General features: G+C 33.0%; 2 protein-coding genes across 3 annotated transcripts in view; both read right to left on the minus strand.

Annotated features, from left to right (window-relative positions):
- LOC132941982 (death-associated protein kinase related-like) overlaps window positions 1–24906 on the minus strand; it is a 53316-nt gene that overhangs the window by 4480 nt on the left and 23930 nt on the right. The window contains exons 2-6 of the mRNA XM_061010263.1: window positions 3617–3829; window positions 3380–3518; window positions 2726–2852; window positions 2564–2612; window positions 746–1864 (exon numbers count right to left, since the gene is read on the minus strand). Of these exons, the coding sequence (XP_060866246.1) occupies window positions 746–1864; window positions 2564–2612; window positions 2726–2852; window positions 3380–3518; window positions 3617–3829 (1647 nt within the window). The remainder of the gene's footprint in view (window positions 1–745; window positions 1865–2563; window positions 2613–2725; window positions 2853–3379; window positions 3519–3616; window positions 3830–24906) is intronic.
- Window positions 8166–12541, minus strand: LOC132941981 (zinc finger MYM-type protein 1-like). Of its 2 annotated transcripts, none has more exons than XM_061010262.1 (11): window positions 11813–12541; window positions 11660–11731; window positions 11298–11543; window positions 11116–11234; window positions 10891–11012; window positions 10349–10507; window positions 9755–10248; window positions 9525–9683; window positions 9218–9422; window positions 8739–9046; window positions 8166–8521 (listed from the first exon to the last, which is right to left on the minus strand). In XM_061010262.1, the coding sequence occupies exons 1-11, from the start codon at window positions 11942–11944 to the stop codon at window positions 8405–8407; spliced, it is 2133 nt and encodes a 710-aa protein (XP_060866245.1). In that variant the 5' UTR covers window positions 11945–12541; the 3' UTR covers window positions 8166–8404. The 2 variants fall into 2 exon arrangements, with proteins under 2 accessions (XP_060866245.1, XP_060866244.1); XM_061010261.1 differs by having other exon boundaries at window positions 10349–10717.

Below are 24906 nucleotides of genomic sequence, written 5' to 3' on the forward strand. Positions count from 1 at the left end.
AAATAAACGTCAATGTAATATGTAAATATATATTTCACCATGCAAGTGTGATATTATAGTATTTAATTTCGAGGATTGTAAAGACGACCGGATTTGACGTAGATATATACTATATAGCCTCCCGCCCCACCCTCCTCAATGAATGATAGTTGCTAAGAGTGACTAAGGAAGAAGCTAAGTTTTTGTTTTTCTATATAGCTATATAGCAGTGCCTCCAGCAATCTTTAGGTGTGATGCGAGGATTTAAAAGTTTTTTTTTCTTTGTATGTCACCGATTGCATTGAACTGTGGTATACGAAAATATAACAAACCAACAATACAATTAGTATAGAGCCTACATTTTCGGTTTGTATTGGTACGTTTTTTTTGCAGCGTCTCAGGCGATACCTACTACTAGACACTATAGTACGGGCTGGGTCGGCGTCTAAACGCAGATTGGCAGCGGCCGTACTGCTCCGCTGCGTCAATAATAATATGATTCTCGCAACAATTGGAATACGACAAATTCGATTTAAATCATTTAATAGTATCACGTGATTTTTTTTTAAATTTATATATATATATATATATATATATATATTTAAATCCAACGTATCTATATTAATCGTTTTAATTGAATTTTATCTGAAAACGCAACTTATTAGATACAATAACTATTGCCTCAATAGATGATACTGGCGTAATGCACCCTTTTGGAATTTTAGAACTTCTTTTCAACCCCTAAAAGTCTGCATGACGGATTTACCTGGGCTCTTCGTCGGAATGGTAAAAGTGTTCTACACTGCTTGTGCCGCTGGTACTACTGCCGGCAGGAGACCCGGATCGTGGTGCGTAGTCCGGCGTTGAGGTGACCGTGGTTGTGGTAGTTCCGGTGGTGGTGTAGTTGATAGGTTCCGTAGTGGTGGCAACCATAGGAGTGGTGGTATCCACAGGAGTGGTGGTGTTTGTATTGATGGTGTTGAATGCTGCAGTGGTGGCTGTGACAGCCGTGTCGGTGTCACGATCGCCGTTTCTCGCTATGCAATTCTCTTTATCATCCTCGGACACCAAACCCTCGGGTATGTGGCTCTGAGACACGGATATGTTGGCGGTGGACGAGCACAATGAGTTGGGCAGAGTAGAGACACCAGTGAGACTCATCAGCAGGCTGCCGACAGTGGCTATTTTGTCCACTTCGCTCAGGTCCTTGATGCTCTTGCACATGTCCAGCACGTCCTGAGACCGGGACAGGCTCTTGAGCCCGTACAGCTTCTCCTTGGATTTGCTGAACGTCCGGGTGCTATTCCGTGACCGGGATACCAGGGACGTGTGGCTTTCGCACATCCGACTGGACGCGTACTGCGACTCATGCAACATAGATGACCTCTTCATGTCACTTTCCCGCATGTGCTTGGACACGATCCGTTCGAAAAGTGCTTCCCGAGACTTGGAGAGGTATGAAGGTTGCAGACCACCACCGCTACGTCTAGCACTGATCGATGGCGTAATGCCCGCACACGTGTTGCAGCCAGTGCGTTTCACGACCGACGGCTGTTGGTGTTGTGGTTGGTGGGACTGTTGATGTTGGTGGTAGTTTGGTTGGAGATGCTGGTGGTGCTGCACCGAATGGCTGCTGCCGGACGAAGACTTGCGGAGGTTTGCCAACCACGGATGTTTCAAACACTCTTTGGCTGTCAGCCTCTCCCTGGGATCTTTGACCAACAGCTTCCGGATGAAGTCAACAGCCTCCCCTGACACGTCCTCGAAAAGTTCGTCCGGGAAGTCGATGTCAGCATTTGATATGTTGCAGAACGTCTCCTGGTCCGTGTCGCCACCAAACGGACTGAACCCCGTCAATAGTGCGTAAGTAGTCACACCAAGCGACCTACAACAATACACGCACCAATCATTCGTAAATTAATAATTGCTGTTATTTTATGAATGTCGGACGGACTGATTCAAGATCATGTCAATATTTGAAAAATAAATCACCGTTAATATACAATGGACACTGGGAATCATCTATAATTTTCCCGAGTCTTGTGAATATTTTTAAATTCATGCACGTTTGATAAAGCGATATCTCTACATTATAAAATAGTAGGTAGTGTATCACAAATTTGTATATTACATCTATATAATATTATTATGATTAAAATAATAATATATATATATGCATGAAATACGTATTACCACCTATATTGAAATGACTACATATTTTTAAGAATATAAAAATCACATTATGATTTTCTAAAAAAAAAAAATATTTCACATATGGTTTACTCCCCCTCCATTTTAGAACTTTTAATTTCTAACCACGCATATAATATAATGCGTGTTATTTGTTTGTTGGTGTCTAGAATTTGTTCAATGTTGCTACAGGACTCTTTCAAAAAAAGAAGATCACGGGACTAATCAGACCTACCTATACACATCACCCATTTTATACGCTCCAGTCAGAATTTCCGTTTTAATGAGCCAATGGAATATTTGTGAGGACGAATGATCTCTGAAATAGGTATTCTTGGGAATGGGCTGCAGGGTCATAAGTTAAATTGTATAATATAAGTGAATTATTACTCACCACATGTCTGCGGCCAACGTGATTGGTTCGTAATGAAGGATCTCTGGAGCTAAAAACACAAATTTCGATTAAATTTATATTTCAAATATTTTCTCGTACAGGCTATATTTTGTAGTAAACGAATATACTGTGCAAAAATCGTTTTTAAAACAGTTTACTCACCGACGTAGTCGGGTGTGCCAAGAATTTCTCGTATTTCCGTACCCTCCAGAATCACTCGGGATATTTCAAAATCACAAAGCTTGACGTCGCAAGTTGGAAATGCACCCATTAACACCAAATTTTGCGGCTGTAAACATCGATATTTGTAAATGTTAATCACTGGAACGTTCATAGCATAATATTTTTTATTCGGAATTGAAATGGCTGCAAGTGTGTCGTTGTTAGTATAATATTTTCGCAGTTGGTCACGAATTAAACGTATGATATATCGTCCATTAGCATATATACCTACTCGGCCTTAACAATACGAACACCGAACACGATACGGCATATTAATAATAATGGACGATATTATGGATTTCCTGCCAGTCGGGGCTGGTCCTTGATCCAGGACTATACATCGCGATATCGATCTCTAGAGTCTATATAGAATCTAGATCGTGACGGCCACGGCGTTCGTTGGTTTGTTCGTGGGTGGCCTAATGGATTTTAAAGCACGTGTACCGCACATACGCGCACCTCATTTGGACCTGGGCCGTTCCAGGAAACAAACGTGTCACCAATGCCATAATTTTTACGCATTATTTTACTATTTTTTGGGGGGGTAATAATATGTTTAATAAACCTTGGCGCGCGTTTTGCCACCGCACTCACTTTGATGTCTAAGTGAGCAATTTTCCGCTGGTGCATGTACGCCAAGCCTTCGACCACGTGGTGTATGAACTTGACCACGTCGGCTTCAAATGGCACGTTGTCGTCGTCGATGACTTTCTGCAGATCACCTCCCGGAGCGCTAAAAAACGTAAATCGCCAATCGTCACAATAATAATTATAGTCATAGTTTTATTGATTGTAAAAAAATTATAAATTATAATAATATATTATTCGCACTATTCCATGACGATGATCAATTGTTTGGGCGTTTGAAACACATCATGCAGTTTGGTTATCCGTGGTGACGGCGAACACAGCGACAGCAAAGCTATTTCGTGATGGATGTCGGGACTGCAGTCTTCGCCGAATCTCGTGCGGTTTGAAAATTTGGCCGCAAACACTTCTCCAGTTTCGATCGAAGTGCACCGTCTGACTGAAGCGAATTGACCCCTATAAAATAAAATAAAAACGATATTGAAATTAATAATAAAATAAAATACACATTATTATATCATAATAATCATTAATAAATCATTAATGGGCATTATAAAATAATATATAGGTATCGAATAATATGAATTGAACGGATAACGTGCACATTACTGTTTCGAATTTCAAGATGTAACTTGGTATATTATATTGTAAACGCGTATCTAACGTTTGTATAATAACAATTAAAATTTAGTTTTATTGATTTGTTATAAAATAATCGATGAATTTGAAGCGTGAGTTGTTTTTCTTTCGCTCCGCGTCGCATTATTATAATATTAAATAACGTTCGTGACGCAAATATTTAAAAAAAAATACAAACAAATATTCACGCACACACCCGTGGCAGCGGTGGCGTGGCGTTGAAAAGCATTACAATAATTATAATAAAAACGATTTGAAGAAGATTCGCGACAATTTTTTTATGGCTCGTAATGTCTACGGCGGCCTACGCGTATGTACATCAGTTACCGAGAATTTCGCGATCGACCAAGACCAAGGACGACAATAATATAATGATAATACAATGACAACACGCGTCGTACAGTAAACAATGCACATAAGTTGTATGCGTCGCAAACATTTTTAATGATCGTCCAGAAAAGTTTTAATAAGGAGTATTGTATATTATATTATTGTATATGTATAATATATACAGCGTGCGTAGTTATATTTGAGAATCGTACGAGATATTTAAGTATTCGTTTGTCGGATAATTATTTGTAGGGCTGGAAATGCCCAAAACTTGATTGTAAACATATATATTTTCAATGAAACGTAATATAACCAATAAATGAATAAGATAGTGATGCATTTCATTCGCAGTCGGAGTATGGAGCCGTGCTGAAAATAATATAGAAACTTACTGATAATATTGCCTATTGGAATATTACGGACGTCTTATTTAAACACCCTATAGGAACCGATATTTTAAGAGTAGTGTACATTTTACCATTTTAATTGGTTTGATCGGTTTTAGATTTTTTTAGTCATGTTATTTTGCATCTAGTTAAAATCGGTATTCAATTTTAATACATTTTAATGATCAGAACAAATTAATCGTTCGTTTTTCTAGAAACCCAACGAAGTTGGAATCAAAAAAAAAAAAAATATAAATGTTCTAGTTTGATTATAATAGCTTATAAATATATTATTTTCGTTTATTGATCATATTTGTATCATGTTATATAGACCAGTTATACAGTATTTGCATATATTTGTCATCATGACGCGCGTATAACAAAATATTGCAAGCCACTCTTCGATGACTCATAATACTATTGGATGATAAGGTCGGTTAGAGTACAAACACGATTTTCTTGCTAAAAAAAAAATGGATAACTGGATAGTGAGCCGAAGATAAATCATTTTGATACAATTTTTAGCTTTATAAACCGTATTTCGTCCGTCCTTACCTCCGATATACTATTAATTTTTTATACCTGTAGTACCTACTCTACGGTGGTCGTACCACCAGATTATCTCTATATATGTAGATACTATCGGACGGCGAAGATCGCATGCGTTCGCGATTTACGACGTGGCGCCGCGCCAAAGACCTGCGTAGGTGTCATGCGCCGAGGTAGAAGCACGTGATATTTTATCGTAAACGCCCAAATTTTTCTGGGTGGGATCGTCATCGTTTTATCATTTATTAATTTATTGTACGGGTTTAGTGACCACAGCATAACATTATAGTAGGTACACGCGGTTTTATTCTTGATTTCGTCTGAATAAAATAATCTCGCGCATAGGTCAAAAAATTCCGAGATTACAAAATATTTATATATTCACGATGTCTACAAGAACGGATATAATACGTAGATAGGAAGTAGCAACGGTGTAATAATGATATATTTACGGATCAAATCTATATACAAATATGAAATAATTGTTTACAAGTGGCTCGAGGGTATGTATTCCGTACTCGATCATTGTGGTCTAATCATGGGGTGTCAGTATATTCACACCCATAGGCCATTTTTTTAATTGATAAAAAATATAAGATCGCTTGATATTTTTTATTTGAGTTCTTACACGGAGGTGACCACGATGAGCGTTATGATCGCGGTCCATTTTTAGTCATTATTCAACTTTTTTTTTAATTTTTGGATTTTAAAAATACGATTTTTATCAAATCTAACGCTTGCCTTGCACCCTGTTGGTTTTTATAAAATAGATAATATTTTTTTTTATATGCTTTTAATGATAAATAAAACGCTAATGGGCGTTATAATTAAAATAGGTACATTTATGAAATAGGGGGGACTGTTTCTAAGTATTTTTATGGAAATAGCTTAATCCTCCCCCATGACCTAGCCCAAATGACATCAGCGCTTAAGCAGTATAAAATTAGTATAAGATCACTGAATGCGGATACATGCTGAAAACCATTTAGAAACTATGAGCGGTGGATTACATTATGTTATCGTTGCGGGATTATATAGGTGTACACATTATTATAGCTCTAAATATACATATATTATGAACTGCACCATACGGCGGTCGCATTAAATCAAGATTAATTGTACACCTATAAATACGAATACTATTATACTTTGGATTTGGGAGCTTAAGATTACATGACACCGGATAAGAACGGATTATTTAATTGTTTATTACCTCAGATCTTTGATATTTTAATATTATATCGTGATCAAAATACTAATATGGAAACAATCTTGAAGTAATATTATGTGTTTTATTATGACAACGTTTGTAAATACAATGTTTTGATGTCCCTCGCTACATATTAAGCTGATACACTATATATAATTATAATTATATTGTTCTTAAAAAATAAGACAAAATATTGATAATAATGTGACTATAGAAAGTAATTTCTAAATCAAATCCGAAAAGTTCACTGGCTGATTTGATATAAGTATCTTGATTATCACATTCCTTTATTCATATTATTGTATCGCATACCTACATAGTATTAAACAAAATTTGATTATATACACATTCGTTTTAAATGCATCAATATCGGAATTGAGTCTTTTGAAATAAAAATCATTCCGAACGCACAATGTAAAAATTCAAAATCGTTTAAGGATTAATAGTAATTGTTTTGTACAATACTTGTTTTTCTTCAATTTTCTCCGTTTATCATAGCATAATAATAAGTGACAGTATTAACATAAATTTATGTTGCGTAGTTCAAATGTTCAATGTTATAATTTAACGGTGATACAGCAATATTACAGTGGGAGGACCTAATTGGTGTCAAGTACTTATAATATTATTATGACGCAAAATGCGATATGCAACCGGTTAATAAGAGGTTTTCATTTACAGATGTCGAATGAAAAAATGTAATGGACAAATAACAAAATTAACGGGAAAAAAATGTTGAAGTGCCAAAAATTGTAACGAATGTATCAATTTGTACTATAATATTATCATATCATGTACGATTTAATATTCCATTTAATGATACCTAATATTTAAATTTTAGCCTTTTAGTATGAACTATAAACATTACATAATACAACCTTATTTGTATTTTTTCTCCTAATAATTTCTAAAAATTAAACCGTAAAACAGTAAGACACTATAAAGACGCAGAATAACGCGACGTATAAGGTTGCGACTACTTCCACCGGATCTCGGTCACTCGTTTAGCAACATTTGGTACGATTCAACGCTCGTATTTCATTTTAGATTTGACGTAAATCCATTTACGGTGTCGTCGAAAATAATATAAATTCGGACGTTGTGTATAATGTATATGTAGACACGCACAATTTTATTAATCGATCCGCGGGCGTGAACTTACGCTTAATTTTCGCAAGTCAATATTGTTGTCCTATTCAAACGGTTTCAAACCAACATTTCGCGAGACGTGACCACAACAACAACAACGATAGGCGATCGTAAACTGTCACATATTATGTATGGTATATTATATTAAATACTAAACAGATAAAGCTGTACGTCTGTACCTATGTATTAACGAGTTAATCGTTCAAGTTCACGATATAGTAAAATCGGTCGTAAATAGAGAACAAAAACTTAATTTTTTTATGTTACAAAAAAAATTGTTTTAACAGAGTTTAACACATTTACAAGCTACAGCATAAAATATTAAATAGTATTAAGCTGTGTCGATCTGATCGAGATCAAATTTAGAGTGGGCGTTTGCTTTTCCTACAAACCTATCCAAATTATAATCGAGACTGTTGCAGCCTCAATTATTATTGCGAAATTTGCTGAACTATATTTTGTTAAGGCATCGATTACACACCGATCGTCCACCGCGTTCGGTGCGTGCGGCGTTTCAGTCACGTGTATCCAGTATCTAGCTTGCTATATTACATTCCAGTGGCGGTCAAATGATTTTGTCATGGGGGGGGATAATATGGCTAATTTTTTAACATCCATAATTTTATCATTAAAAATATAATTTATGGTTATGTCTAATTCTAATATCAATTAATACAATTATGGGAAATACAAACTTTATTTATAACTTAGTTAGGTATACCGACTTTATAAATATATTATACTATTATAGCATTAACAATATTTTTATTATATTAGTAAATCTATTTTTTTGTTTTTTTTTGCTAATTCATCCAGTACTTCGTTGGATGTAATGTTTATAACCCCACGATGAACAGCCATAGTGGCCAAGCCATTGAGACGACTCTAGAATAATAAAATTATACAATTTACATATAAGCATAAAGCATTAAATTGACATTTCAAAAATTCATAAGGATAATTGAAATATGTACAAAAGAAATTAACAAAACCTAAAAAGTTAGTCCTAAACATAGTGTTTTATGTTTGAACTATTAATTTAATACTTATTCCAATAGATTATATGTACAAATATTTGACCACAGCAATACAGAATATTTACCTCTACCATACTATTTCTTAAATATGTTTTCAACCGTTTAAGGCATGAAAACATTCTCTCTGGTGTTGCGGTTGATACCGGAAGTGTACAAAATATTTGTAATAAATCAAACACATTAGGAAATAATTCACGTCTACAGAACTTTATAGCATCAAGTCCTGTTCTTGGAGATTTTCCTATGCGTGAAAGTTTTGTTTTCCATAAATTCAATTCCGCTTTCACAGTTTCAATATCAGTAGAAAGGTAAAAATTTACTAATTCCTCAAAACCTTCTAATTCAAAATCATTTGAAAATAAACATTGAAAACCTTGAAAAGTTAATATTAAGTACAATTAAACTAAATTTGCAATAAATATATTAAATTTGAAATAACTTAAAATTAGATGATATATTACTTTTATTTGATTATTTAATTTTTAAAATAGAACTATTCAAGTATGAAGTATTGAACTATTATTTATTTAAATAGGAAATTAACCTTTAAAAATACTACGGTGAGCCAAAAACCTTTCTTCCAATTGACTTATAAAGAAGTCAATATAAGGGACACATATGGATACTCGAAAATACTCCTCAGAATCAGGCGTAGAACCATCATTTCTTATGATAGAATTATCTCTATATATCTGTCTCTTGTTAATTCGTTTAATTTTAATATCGAAATCCAAGAATTCAGCCATTTTCTAATCAAATAATAAATTATCATAAATGTTTTATAATTAAAATTTTACACTTCCAAATTTAATTTAAAATATTTAAGTTTCAATCAAAGTAATCATAATTACCTGTGCTTTTTTGAACATTTGATTAAACTCTGTATTAATATTACTCCTTAAGTTTTTAAGTATTGTAACATTATCACCTGCAAGATCTATAGCTTCCTTTAAGTCAATGCCTTTACTTTGTAGTAATTTACACAATGGTAAACTATAAGAAAATAATATCTAAAAACAATTATTTTCTTTAAAATGATTTATATAAATAAAATATAACATTTAAAAGATTATTAATTTACATTTACTACTTGAAGTGACACCAAAAATTCAGAATCAAGCGCTTTAATTAAAATAGTAGCATCTGTAGCACTAGTATCTTTCCAACTAGAAATGGTTTCCAAGGACACCACTACAAACTTAAAAAGCTCTATAAAATCATTTACAGCTTCATACCTCTGAACCCATCTTGTTGCGCATAACCGCTTTAAGCTTTTTACTTTTGGGTCTAGATCACTTTCTTCAATTGTATTTAAAAGCACATTTTGGCGTTTAGGAGAATTAAAAAAGCAGTATATTTTTTCTACAACGCCCAAGCAATTTCTAATTGGTAGAATATTACTAGCTTTAGATACAGCTAAATTTAAGCTATGAGCCACACAATGCACATACAATGCTTTAGGGTATGTCTCCCTAATAATAGTTTGAACACCTTTTAAATGTCCTGACATATTGCTCGCTCCATCATAACCTTGTCCTACCATATTATTACAGTCAATTCCACAAGCATTCAAACCTTAAAATTAAAAATAATTTACATGCATACAATTCAAACGTTAAATGAATAAAAGAGTTACCTAGTTGTTATAAAATAAAATAATCTTGTTATTTATTACCATTAAGAATAACTGTAGCCAGATTTTCTCCTGTTAGACTTTGTACTTCAATAAATTTTAAAAAGCTCTCATTCATAGACACATTTTCTCCAGATCCACTTAAATATCTGACACATAAGGTGAGTTGCTCTTTTACCGAAACATCTGTTGTCTCATCGACTAAGACAGAAAAAAAACCGGATTTATTGACAATTTGAACAATTTTTTTTAAAATAATATCTCCACATGTTTCAATTATCTCATTTTGAGTTCGATTACTAATATATTTGTTTTTAGAGCCTGTTTCTAAATAGGTTTTCATGTAATCTATATCTTTAGCTTTATATTTCAAGATAGCACGAAAGTTTCCTTCGTTTTCATTTGATTCACCTAAACAATAAATACTATATTATATTATAACTATATAATAAAAACTATATTCTTTAGTATTTACTCCTATTAAAGTATTGAACAGTCTAATACAATTTTGGCATTAACTATTTTTTCTACTTGAGCCTTAACAAGTTGTAAGCTACCTATATAGTATTATATAATATACATACTACTGAAACAAATAGGACCATAATCTCTATGACCTCTTAAAGCTATTTCCTGTTGGCCGCATAACATCACACATTCAATGATTGGAATTAAACGCTTTCGATTTTCTTCAATTTGTTTCATTCTAAAAATTAAATTAAAAAATTAGTTCAAATATATTTCTTACATCTATATTCTATTTATATTTAATTAAAGGTTAAATAGGTATACTTATTATTTGTATGTACCTTTCACTATCAATACGGTTTATAATCGAAGAACTCTTATTTAAATAAACATTTAAAAAGTTATCAGATTTCAGTAATGCAGTTTTATGGTATTCCAAATTTGCATGTTTCTTAAACACCTATCAAAATATAGAAAAATTATAAATAAAATTTTCAATAAATTTGTTTATAAATATACATACTTCTATAGCTTTTTTGTAGTTAGTAAAAGCCTCCAATACAAGGGTTCCTAATTTTTGACCACCAATACCACCATTTGTTGAGAAAACAACACAGTATTTGCAAAAAGCACCTTGGTATTTTTCAGAATAGGCCAGCCATTTATAAGCATTGAGCCAATGGTGTTTGAATTTTAAGCCTCTTTTGGCATTACAATCAAGTAATGGAAATGGAAATGTAGCTGGTGGTATCCACACATCTTTAAGAATCTGAATCAATTTTAGTTGTATTAATTGAAGGTAATAATGAACTATAAGTTATAACTACACATGGAAGTAATCTAAACAATAAATAATAAATTACTAACAAAAGTTGTAATTCTTACCAAATATCTATCAGCATCGGTCAAGGTACTATTAATGTAGGATCCAATGTCATGAACGTTTAAATCAACAGTCTAGAACAATAATTTTAATCGAAATTCCCATTTTCCTCATAAATAAAACATTTATATTAATTTTAATAAAATAAATATTACCACTAAGTCCACAACTTGATTTTCTGTAACGATATTAGTGATCTTACTTATTTGTTCATCTGCCGACACCGAGCGTTTAGAAGTACAGCAAGTTGCATCAAAATAACTAGTAATTTTCCTTTTATTAGACATAATAATGGTAAAAAATAAAAATGTAAAATAAACAATAGTCAATAATAAAAACACCGACTGTATAATTGACACTTTAGTACACTACACGGACACACCACACACAGTAGAAAACTCGTGTACGAAAGACGATGATAGATGATAACTAATATTATGACAAATAATAAACAATCAATGTTTCAAGTTTTCAACCGACTACGTAGTATTGAAAAATATACCTACCGATCGTAATGTAATCGCCCGTATCGGCAATATTCTGGAAATGTGTAGAGCGTGTTGTTATTGAAAATTCTTAATCATCGAGTAGGATAATACGGGATTCCCATAATATTATATATTGTGTAAACAACTAAATATTAATAACAATAATAATATCCTAGTAGTAACTAGTAGTACCTAAACTTGAGTCTAGATAATAATATTATTATAGTCTTGTCATATATAGTCTATCGAAATTTATTTTTAGAAAAAAAAATAGAACAATATGTAATGCTTTATTATAAATTGTTATAAATAGGTATTGAAAAAAAATTCATGGGGGGGGATCTATCCCCCTCATCCCCCCCCGTTTGACCGCCACTGTTACATTCGTATAGACGATCACGGTGACCGTGGTTACCACGACTCTTATACCGTCATCCCGGTATAGTCCCAGTTTATACTATTACAACTACTACAGCACTGCCGTCGCATACACTATACACATGATTGTATAGTGTAGTGCTATAGCCAGCTATAGGCTACGTGCCTGGTATTATACCTATACATTATATGAAAACAGTTTTGGTGTGCTGACGAACCGGTCGGCCGTTCACAGCTCCTTTTTTATAACATAGAATAATATTGTATATTTATAAATCGGTGACGGTGGACATCACATATAATGATGCGTTTGTCGGTGGCGGCGACCCATATTTGTCGGTATTAAGTTCGGCGCGGCGGGGACGACCCGATGAGAGAAATCGCCAAGTCGTCGTCCCATTATAATGACCAGGCGTATTCACCATGCAGCACGCCGATGAGGACTCTCTCGCGCGCTGTCCGTTTTTCTCTTCTTTTGAAGTCTACCGCCGGCTTTTCTTTCTCACATCTTGTACCACAATGTAATATGGGTACACGTTACCTATACCACGGTCACAGCGTATATGAAAAAAAAATATGCGAATTTTCGTCTGTGGATCTCGCACGACACTGGACAACTCGTCGCGAACTATTATACCTAATGTTCGTTATTTGTTTATTGTTGTTCACTATACAGCATCGCCCCTGCACTAGTGTGAATGTGTGAAATTGTTCATTTATCATCAACGGTAACCATAATATTATAATATAATATAATATATTAAATAAAAAGTAAAACTGTTTATGAATAAAAATTTGGCTCTCAGGTCAGTTAGAACACGTTTTTAACACGCAAAGTATTTTAATACACCATTTAAATTAATGTGCACAGCACATCATATCATACTTTTAAACTATAAATTGTTAGTATGATGAAGAAAATTGAAATTTGTTTGTTATAAACGATTTCCACTTTATATAATAATATATTACCTGTTACTCGTAAGTATAATATTATAAATTATGTTTGCATTAGTGAGATCTGCAATAGGCTGACAATTTTCATTTACACCTAACCTGCTTCAGTACATAAAAAAGCTCTGTCTGGTGCGGTTATAAAATGGTCTTATACTCCCCGTCACACAGTGGTTAGTAATGTCTGGTGCGGTACCAAGCTATTTTTAAAAAAACAGTACAGCAGTATAAATATACCTACATTTTTAATTTTTTCAAGATTCGGGTTTTTCATCATCATAAAAAATTCCGATATCAATATATTATACTCTTAAAATTTAAGAATTTTCACCAAATAAAAGCTTGGTTACTGTGATGTTAAAAGTAACTTTTATTATTATTGAACTATAATACATCAATATAGACAACAGTTGTGTCTTACACATGGACCTGTCAGAACGATTCACTTTAAAATATCTATAACTATATCTTGATTAATAAATAGAGTAATTATAAAAAGAATAAAATTAAAAAAAAATAATTAATTTACAAAAATATAATTTATAATACTTGGTACCTAAATTAATCCATTATTCGTCACTTTTATTCATGATATATCAATCAACGCCATAGGTATATGAAGTTTTTAATGAAAAAAATCAGCCCGGTGTGCGTTACGAATTATTAATAATTAACCACACTTGGCCATCTCCGGTTTTTACAAATCTTTAAGGTAATATAATAAATCATCGATGTTTGTATTACGAGTTTACGCGTATACATAATATTTTATATTAGGTATTATAATGTACGACTGTCACCGTAGCGCCGATTATTCATTTCGTACACGCGGAAACCTGTTGATGGCAAGGCGCAGCGGGAGAACAAATGCCGAACGACTTCGATCAACGTAAATTAAACACTATAATATCATAAGGGAGTGACATATTTTTCCCGATTTTGATGCGATTATAATAATGTGTAATATGCAATCCGATCCATCACGGTCGTCACGTTTATTTATAAACTGCACTGCTGCAACGATCGCACTCCATTTTTTACACGCAACAAGTAGACAGCAGCAATATTATTTATTGTCATACATCGCGCAAGCATTTGTTTCCTGCGAAAACGGATTCGCGTAAATTTTTTTATCCTGTTATTGTTAATATTTTTAAATTTCTTTATGAATATTTTATTTACTCAAAAATGTAAATTGTTTATTTAATGTGTATTTTTTTACAAAATAATATGTCCTATAATATTATGACTGTATACGAGTCCACGTCATTATTTTAGTTTTTTGTACTGTTGAAATACTATTGTAATGTACGGTTAATAATTTTCTAATTTATAATTACGTGGATCTCTATGATTACCGTGCATCCACAAAGTATCCAAAAAAAAAAAAAAAGGAAAGATAAATCATTTTCTAAATTGCGAAATTAGTTTCTGATCGTTATTATAAATTGTTCACTCATCAGTCGTTGCATAGAAACAATATTGTTCTGTCGTATAAAAAAAAAATCATAATAGTATCATCGCAATTTCTGGTTTTCGCCGAAGGAATAAATGCGATTCATCGCGACAATAATAAAACTTAAAGTCATGACCGACCGCGGTGCGATAAAATGTCGCGTGACATTCTTAAAATGCACGCGTGCACTAAGTAAGTTTCCTCATACTGCGGTAATGAATACCGAGTAGTAAAAACACTAACCTGGTGTAGTGTGGATGCATTATTTATGGACTCGCATTGGCTATTTGTAATCGGCTAATGGTTTCGTTTTATCGGATGTTAAATCGATCCAACACACGATAAAATTATATATAATAACTACGTATCCACACAATTTATTTTCCTAGCGTCCTTGTTATTTTTTCCACGTTTTGCCGCGCGGGCCATGCGTATAATTAAGTATTATTATACTACCTATGTGCGAGCGAAAATGCGTAACGTGATAATATTATAATATATTGTAATCGAATCGTTTCGGTCTTGAGCGCCGGGCGCCAACCTAAGGCCGAGTTTCTATGTATATTATTACAACGATTAAACCCCGATATGGTGAGGCGAAGTGAAAGATTTCCAAGTCGTATAATATAATATTATGATGTCACCCTTATAGATCATATTGTACATTTGTACTGTATCATACCATACATCATAATATTAGTATATATTATATTATATATGAATGTACCTAACGTCGAAAAGGTACGTTCAAGCCCGTATTAAAGAGGAGGGGGCTTCCCAGGGGGGGGGATAGGGCACACTTCAGAAAATAGAATTCAAGGGCCTTTATAGAGTCCGTATAATATATATCATTACAATATGCTTAACGTGGATTATAGTTTCATAATATTTACTATTAGGTAATAGGTATAAATAATTATTTTTTCTAATATATTAAGTACCTAGTAGGTACTGTAGTCTTGCAGTAGTAAAGTTCAAGTACACAATTTGATCGTTTACATTCTAAAGCTTAGGCTTAAAGTACTAAAATCTGTTTTAGAGAAATATTGCGGTTCGAGCATATTTTAACGCAGTTTTACGGTGTTTTCGATTTTAATAATGTAAAAATAATTAAATAAGTAAATAATATTTTGTATAATAATTTCAAATATAAACTTTAATCATGTATAAGCTTAAAAACTGTAGTTATATGATTGTGAATTGGTTTTTTGCTTCTTAGAAGTAAATTAATTTTTTATGATTCAATAGCTTTATATAGTTTTCCCAAATATTTTTTAAATTTATTATAATATAATATATTAATATACGGCAAGTATATTCTACAAAATCAGCACGATTGACCTGTAATATAATTTAGAATAAATCAATAGTAAGTTATAAATACAAATTAATTTCAATATATAAGGTTAACGAATAACGGGTTGTACTTTTGTTTCTTATAAACTATTAATTTTTATTTTTACTGTATACCTAGTATATTAGTACCTATTCTAATTTCTTAAAGTTTAGACATTCCATTAAAACTGAACAAAAATTTTGGTGAATAAAGAAACGAAAAAAAAATCAAAATCTTCACTAGGCAGTCGTACCACTGGTAAACATAGTCTGCACAACAAACTCGATTTTTTTTTGTTATCACAAGTCTTAACTTATAATTTCAATAATTCAAACCGAATCATTTCGAAAAAGGACTGAAAGTCTTAGGAACTATTTTTATTGTTTTTTTTTTACGATATCAACTATGTATAGTAGCTAATTATAATGGACTTCACCTCAGGTATAATAATATTGTATTATTGTTAACGAGGAGCGACCGGCAGATTACGGCTGGCACGACCGGTGTTCGATTGGCCCGCGCGCGAGTTCCGAGGACGGCCGGCGGGTTGGCGCGATTCGCACGCGCATAAAACATCTCTCGCCAGCCGGCTCCGCATACGTGCGGACGGAGGGGTGTCTGGTCACGCACCGCTTACAATATATATATATATATATATTGAATATATGAAATAGCCATTATTGTACATTCTTATAAATTATATTGTATATGCGCGCGAAGAGGAGGACGTGCTCGCAATACACACCGCTCATCGGAATCCGATATTTGCGCGAGTATCATATCCCCCCCCTCCCATCGCCAGTACCATCTTCCCACATATGCCTAACTGATCATAATATATACCCATTTAGTCCTGCGAGTATAATACTGTGCCACGAGACACAATAACAATAGTGTCCATATAATATTATATATATATATATAATATATAATATAAAGACCGGCAAAGATGATGATAGCGGCTTCGACCTGCTGCAGCTGATGCCGCCACTGCACTGCTGCAGTTGATGCCGCCACTGCACTGCTGCAGTTGTAGGTATAGATAAGTATTTACGCGCGTATAATATACATTTTTTGCCTGACCGCAGACCGGTCCGCCGCAAAGTCCTTTATGATGTCTTACCGGTTTCGTGTTTTATAATAATTGTGGCGGCACAGTAGCAGGCAGTATGCATCGTCGTGCATATTACGAGGGGGTCATAATACCAATAAATAGTATTGGGAAAAATTGAAAATGAAACAATGTAACTTTGAAAATTGTACAAAGTTCGTGAATTCTCGATGATTTTCGAACATGTCATAAATTAACCACCAACGTTAATAGTTTCGCAAGTGTACTTACGACGATATTATACTACATGATAATATTATATACGCAAATGCGCTGAACGATATTATTTTCCGAATGCTTTGTCGCGAATACTGAATGGAGTGAAAGAACTTCAACCCGATGTCGTCTACATCATGAACGCGGTTTTTACAATTTACAATTCCAATGCGCAGTACTTGGAACACGTTGATTTACATACTTGTCTTATATAATATATAACTTACAACAGACAGGTTTCGCCTAGGGTGACAAAATGACGAAAGAGGGAATGAAAATGTTTTCTTGTCAGCTTTATATTAACGATGAAATTACGACGACTAAACACGATAGTAGGTACATATATAGACAATAGACATATCGTTGAACGGAAGAGCTAAATAAAATATACAGAATCCATTTTACAACTTTGCACTTACCTATTGGCACATAATAAAGTGATTAAACAAATTTAATAATAATGTGATAATAGTTATAATAGATAAGTAGGTATATATAGCTAATGTACTAATATTAACCTAGAAGATTATTTCAGATGTACCAACCTGCTTAAAGTTAAAATAACTTTTGAGAAATGATATAATAATTAAAAAAATATAATGTGTGTCAATAAATTGTTTCATTGCGTATGGGCTGCTGATTTTGGTATTTGTATGAATTAAAAAAATATTTTATCCAGGACGATCTAACAATTGAATATTACACTTAAAAGTGTAAACGATGAACAGCGTGAGGAAAACAATACATTTATCTATTTACCTAATGAGACGAGCCGATTTCCGTCGCGAAATCTATACTGAATTATATAAAATCTATAGTCATTATAATGCAGCTGCAGTGACGACGAGAAAAAATTATCAATGCGCAAATTTACCAAGACAGAACCAAATCTGATCGTTACAGCATCTCTCATCAGCGATATAAATAGATATTATTATTACGCGACAAAGAACGTAAATAATATAGTCATCCACGGAGTTACGTGCCTATATTGAAACTTAACGATATTATTACAAGCGTGCGCACTTAGAGGAAAAATATTAACGAATAACTTATTATAAAAATACATTATATTATTATTGTTTATCGTGTAGATTTCCTTGGGAAACAGCGAAAAAATTTACAAATTTTACAAGTGCACAACAAAAACGCTATACCTATATATATATATACAACAATAATAATAAAACGAACAGCGTACGAGCATAATATTGCACACGCTTACACAATATCGTATAGTCATAATCGTATGCGTCTTGTGGGAAATGTACATTCGATCGCCGAGGAAAACGCGCGCCATTGTCAACACGTGTTTTTTTATTACTATTGATATCGTTTTCGTATTATATAAACACATTTACACGTGTTCAAACGCTCCGATCGTTTATTATTGTTTTATAACGCAATCCATAATGCGGCAGAAAGTGACGAATCCTCCGCGGATGTCGTCGTCGTATGTATGTTTTTATTATTTTGCAGCTAATGTTTTTGAAGTCATATAGCCCTTATAGACTATACTAGTCTTAGAGACAGAAATCAATTATATTCATAAATTCATTACGCACACTCCAGATATTGTAAGTACACATACGGCTATACATATACTACGCCTATACACCAGCTGTGAATGTGGTGTATGTATATTGTATCTATGTGCAATATACGTCATATGCATCGAAAAGTAATTATTGGCAATATCAATCATTGGTAGCGGTGAATGCTGTGTATAGAAAAAAACACAACATTTTAAAATTATAAATTATACCTATACGCACCCATATACCTAATATTTGTATGGTTATATATATTTTATCCAGTGGTTAAGGGTTAGAAGACTCTTCCTTTGATGTCACTATACCACTGCAAAATTAGAAAATAGTTCGCTACTTTTATAAATACCACGTAGTGCGTTGCTTAATATGGGTTAGGTTACGATACATTATTCTGTTTAAGAGGATGTCAGTGCACTATTTGTTTTATCTCTTTTATTTGACTTTGTTTTCGTCTTTCAAAATAAACAAAAAAATGTTCTAAATTTAAATGATGTTTAAATTGTTTTGAAACAATATTTAGATAAATCGATATGTCATTCCTTCAAAAATATTATTATCTATCTTTTTTGTAATGGGTGACTTTACTCTGAGATTACTTAAAAACATAGAAAAAAAATAAAAAAAAAAATTTTAAAAACACACTTTTCCATAAAAACATTTAAAAAAAAATTTTAAAAATTGCACTAAAAAGACAAAAATAATTCTCTGTACTTAAAAATAATGAAAAATTTATTGATGAAAAATTTAAAAGTGTGTGGTGCTCATACACTTGACATATATTCCCAGTCACTATCTTATAAACATGATTGAACAAAGAAGTGTATGTGAGACTTTCCTTGGCTTTTAAATTTTTCATCAGTAAATTTTTCATTATTTTGCTCTTATACTTGACATATACTGCCAGTCACTATCTTATAAACAGGATTGAACAAAGAAGTGTATGTGAGACTTAGCTCGGCTTTTAATGTTTTGTATGATGCACCACACACTTTTAAATTTTTCATCAATAAATTTTTCATTATTTTTAAGTACAGAGAATTATTTTTGTCTTTTTAGTGCAATTTTTAAAATTTTTTTTTAAATGTTTTTATGGAAAAGTGTGTTTTTAAAATTTTTTTTTTTATTTTTTATTTTCTACTTTTTAGTTGAAAGTAAATATTTTTATTAAACGTTTAAGAAATATGTTATCCGGTGTTTTCGGTACCTATATCAGAATACCGGTATAATGTTATTTGGTAATAATTACCGTTGTTACCATAGATATTATAATAATGGATAGGACACGCCTATACTTGCTTCGTAAGAGGTTGCGGTTTTTTTTGGGGAAGAGAGAAAGTTCAATATCTGCGAGAGATATTACGGCGACGTCGTGGGGACAATCCTTTTTTTTTTTTTTGGTCCATGTCCCAAAATGACAACGGATTATTGTATTGTCATCCAAGACCAAGGTCTATACCAATTTTCAGAATTTTTCATCTTCAAAAAGTGCCTCAAATCGAGCGCGCAAGATTTGATCACAGACAGACGTGAAACCAAACTTAAGAAAAGTGTTAAAAAACGATTCTGCGCAAATGCGTTTTGTCTATGTTGCACATGGGTCATTGAGAGAAAACAAATAGTGCGCTGACATCCTCTTAGTTTATAAAAACAATATCTATGGGAACTGGTTGAACAAAAATCTCAAGTAGGTACAACCGTTAAATCTGCCATTATAAGAAAACGTAATTTACATTTTTTTTAAAACATGTTTCGTGCAAATGGCATGCTGTGATGCCATCATATAGTATTTTTTGGGATGTCCTATACATTTTTTTTTTAAACATTAAGAATGAATCTTCTTTATTCTGGCTTAGAAAAAGAGGAAAAATTAAATGGCTAAAGAAAAATTTTTTTCTGCAAATGCTTGTAAAAAGTAACATTAAAAGTGTTAAAATTTGCGTTATTTACAGTTATTAGTAATTAAACTACAGTTGACATTTATTTATTTATTGATTGATTTATTTGTAGCAAAATTATTAGGCAGAAAATCGTATAGATATAAAGTTATATCATTATAACTGCATTTATGTGTAGGTATAGTGATTAAAATACTTAATTATAATATTTTTCATGTTATGTCCTTCATATATGCAAATCTAGCTAGTCTTATCATAGAAATCAGTCTAGAAGAAGAATGAAAAAAATATCGTAAACACAATACCTATATAAAATTAAAAGTTAAAACAATATTACTATCAATTTTAATAAAATATTGTTGACTTAATTTTTTAAGTATTAAGAAAAAGTGTTCCTAAGATAAATTAAATGAAAAATGTAGTACACACAACGCAATATTATATACCTACCTATTGTTTATCTAAACAGTATGATCTTCCATCGTGTTTTATTCTTTGAATTTAATTATGGCTTTATACGAGTAAATATTTATTTGTTTTTCGATTATAGGTACGTTTAATTTGGCTTTGGGGCGGAACAGTTGTAAACCAGTTTGTGTGTACATCCAAGGCATACTACTAACGAACTTGCTGACATCAAGCTAGGTTTCCCATTGGACTGCGCACATCTGAACCAGAAGTCATTGGAAACCCTTTTAAACCATATATTATTACGTTACCTATATTTTACTAAACAGCAATGTGCAATATAAAACGGTATTTAGTCTAAGCACGTTGTCACGAGATTTAAGACATATATTATTATACTTAGAATAATATGAGCAAGAAAGTGATGTTAAATTAAAGGCCAATATTATTTATTTTTTTGTATTATAGATTATACTAAGTATATTAATATGAATTTGACTATTTTCGATCATATTATCATGATCATGTCCACCATAACATGAAATACCTAAGTCATTCGTGGTCGAATATAATAAGAACAATGACAATTTAAAATACCTGCAGATGTTATATGTGATGGGCAAGAGTGGTTAATTAAGGAAAAATAAATTAGAACAGAATGATTTAAGGTGAAAACATATTTATTTATTGACACGCGCCGTAACTTGGCGAGCGGTGTCGAACAACTACTCAAAGTATATCAGTACAAAATAAAACTGGTCTACGTTGTCGCAGCGGTCGGCCCGAATCGTCGGGTCGATACCTGCCGACAACGTAGACAAAAATATAACAATCGGCTTATCGATATAATAGTAATAAATCACCACAGTTCGGCCAATCCTGACATTTGTTCGACTCGAACAAGGTTCTAGTAATAATTGAACAATATTTATAAATACAAATGATTGAATACAAATAAAATTAAATGGAAAAAAAACGTTTTATCTCAGCGACCAGTAAATGTAAATGAGAAAAAAAAAAAACAAAAAAATTAATTAATAATGAAAAAAACAAATATCTCCTTTCTTGTAAAGCAAGTATATTAGGACTTGACCCACATTTTCATTCTGTCCGGACCAACGATAGTCTCGAATGGACGTTGTGTTATCTGAAATCCTTCTATATCACCGATAACGTATCTGTCGTGGTTCAAAACTTTGCGTACTACGTACGGACCTCGGAACTTAGGTATTAATTTCTTGTTATGACCTACTGTCACATCTACGTTAGTGATCATTACGTAATCATTCTCTCTGTAAACCGTCGGAGTCTTCCGTTTTGCGTTATATTGAGCCGCGCTACCCTCCTGTGCTTTCTCTATGCATTCGGCGGCTATTGTTCTCACTTCATCTAGGTCTACACAACTCGTGTTTATTTCATTATCCAATATTAACCGTATCTCGTCGTTCACTATGCCAACCTGGTTTACTCCAAATAACAGAACACTCGGACTCTGACCAGTTGACCTATGTATGGTATTATTAATTGCAAACTCAACTACATTTAATACTCTGTCCCATTTATTCGTAGACTCAGATAATTTTGCTAACATGGGTACAACAGATTTATTGACAATTTCCACCTGGCCGTTAGCCCTAGGTGTTCCTGCGGCGACTAATACTAAATTTACAGATTCGTCTTCCAAAAATTGTTTAAATGCTGTGGACGTAAAAGACGTGCCACGATCGCTAATTACTCTTCGCGGCTTCGAATATGTTTGAAAATAATTACGCAAATGTTTTATTACCTCTTCCGTTTTTGTGCTACGACAGGGGTATAATTTAACGAATTTTGTGAATGAGTCAATTACGACAAAAATAAACTTGTTTTTGTTTCCCGTTTTCTCTAGGGGACCCAGGTGATCTACGTGTATAGTTAAAAACGGTTTATCTCCCTTCGGGATATAATTAAGAAAACCTTCTTTTTTCCCACTGGGGACTGTGAATTCGATACATTTTAAACAATTATTGACATAATCGCGTACCTTCGTTTCATATCCGGGAACCAGTATACGCGCGCAATGTTTTCGATAACTTTCAATAAGCCAATGTGTGCCATATCGTCGTGGCACGTTCGTATAACGTTTGACTCCATAGACTTTGGTACATAAAATTTCACATTTTTATTTTCTTTCCTGTATACCAATCCATTGCGTAACTCAAATAATTTACTATCTTTCGTTAATAACTCGTCCCTTATTTTAATAATATCATCGTCTGTATTTTGCCTAAGGGCGAGCACCTGTTCAAATGAATTAGACTCTAAAACTAAAATGGCATGGCATCTACTGAATGCGTCTACGTGCTGCATATTTTTGTTCGGGCGGTGAGATATGTTAAAATCGTAGTTTTGTAAAAATAACGCCCACCTGGAAATTCGTGGGTTTATTTCTTTCTTACTCAAAGTGAGACGAAAACTATCACAATCAGTCATGACCTTGAACGTTATGCCCGCTAAATAAACATGGAAACGTTTAATAGCATATACTACGGCGAGACACTCTAATTCAAAACTATGAAATCTGGACTCGCTCGGGGACGTGCGTTGACTAAAATAGAATACTGGTTTTAATACGTTATCTTTTTGTTTTTGTAGCAATATTGCACCATACCCTGACGAGCTTGCGTCGCAATGTAACTCCGTATCTGCGTCGGGTGAATAAATAGCCAAAACTGGTGACTCGGTCAGCGTTGTATACAAAAATTTAAAAACACTTTGTTCCTTATCTCCGAACATAAAATGTGTATTTTTCTTAACGAGGTCGTAAAGTGGTTTAGCAACCGTCGAAAAATTAGGAATAAAACGGCGAAAATAGCTGGCTAATCCTAAAAATTGTCTTACTTGTTTTTGGTTTTTCGGAATCGGATAAGTGAGCATTGCCTCAATGTGTCTTAGACTGGGACGTACACCATGTTCATTAATTAAATACCCGAGGTACTCGATCTCTTTAAAACCGAAAAAACATTTATCTAATCGAAATTGTAAGTTGTGTTTTGCCGCTAATCGGAAAACTTCTTTTAATATTACGAAGTGTTCGGTATAATTTTGAGTTGCAATCATCATATCATCTAAGTATACTAATAGATCGCCCCGGCGGATTAACTCATGAAAAACAAACTGAATAAATCGACCGAATACTCTGGGCGAGTTAGTTAACCCAAACGGCATTTTTACGTACTCATATTGTCCTAACGGTGTTACGAATGACGTATACGGGATAGATTTTTCACACATACGGACATGATGAAATCCATTCCTTAAATCTAATAATGTGAATATTCTCTTATCACGTAATCGATCCAACTGATCGTCTATTAGAGGTGTCGGAAAATTATCTCTCACTGTGATTTTATTAAGTTCTCTATAGTCTATGCACAACCTATAGTCTCCGGATTTCTTTTTCACCAATACGATC

The sequence above is a fragment of the Metopolophium dirhodum genome, chromosome 3 (genome assembly GCF_019925205.1).
Source record: "Metopolophium dirhodum isolate CAU chromosome 3, ASM1992520v1, whole genome shotgun sequence".
In the NCBI taxonomy this organism is placed as follows: Eukaryota; Metazoa; Arthropoda; class Insecta; order Hemiptera; family Aphididae; genus Metopolophium; species Metopolophium dirhodum.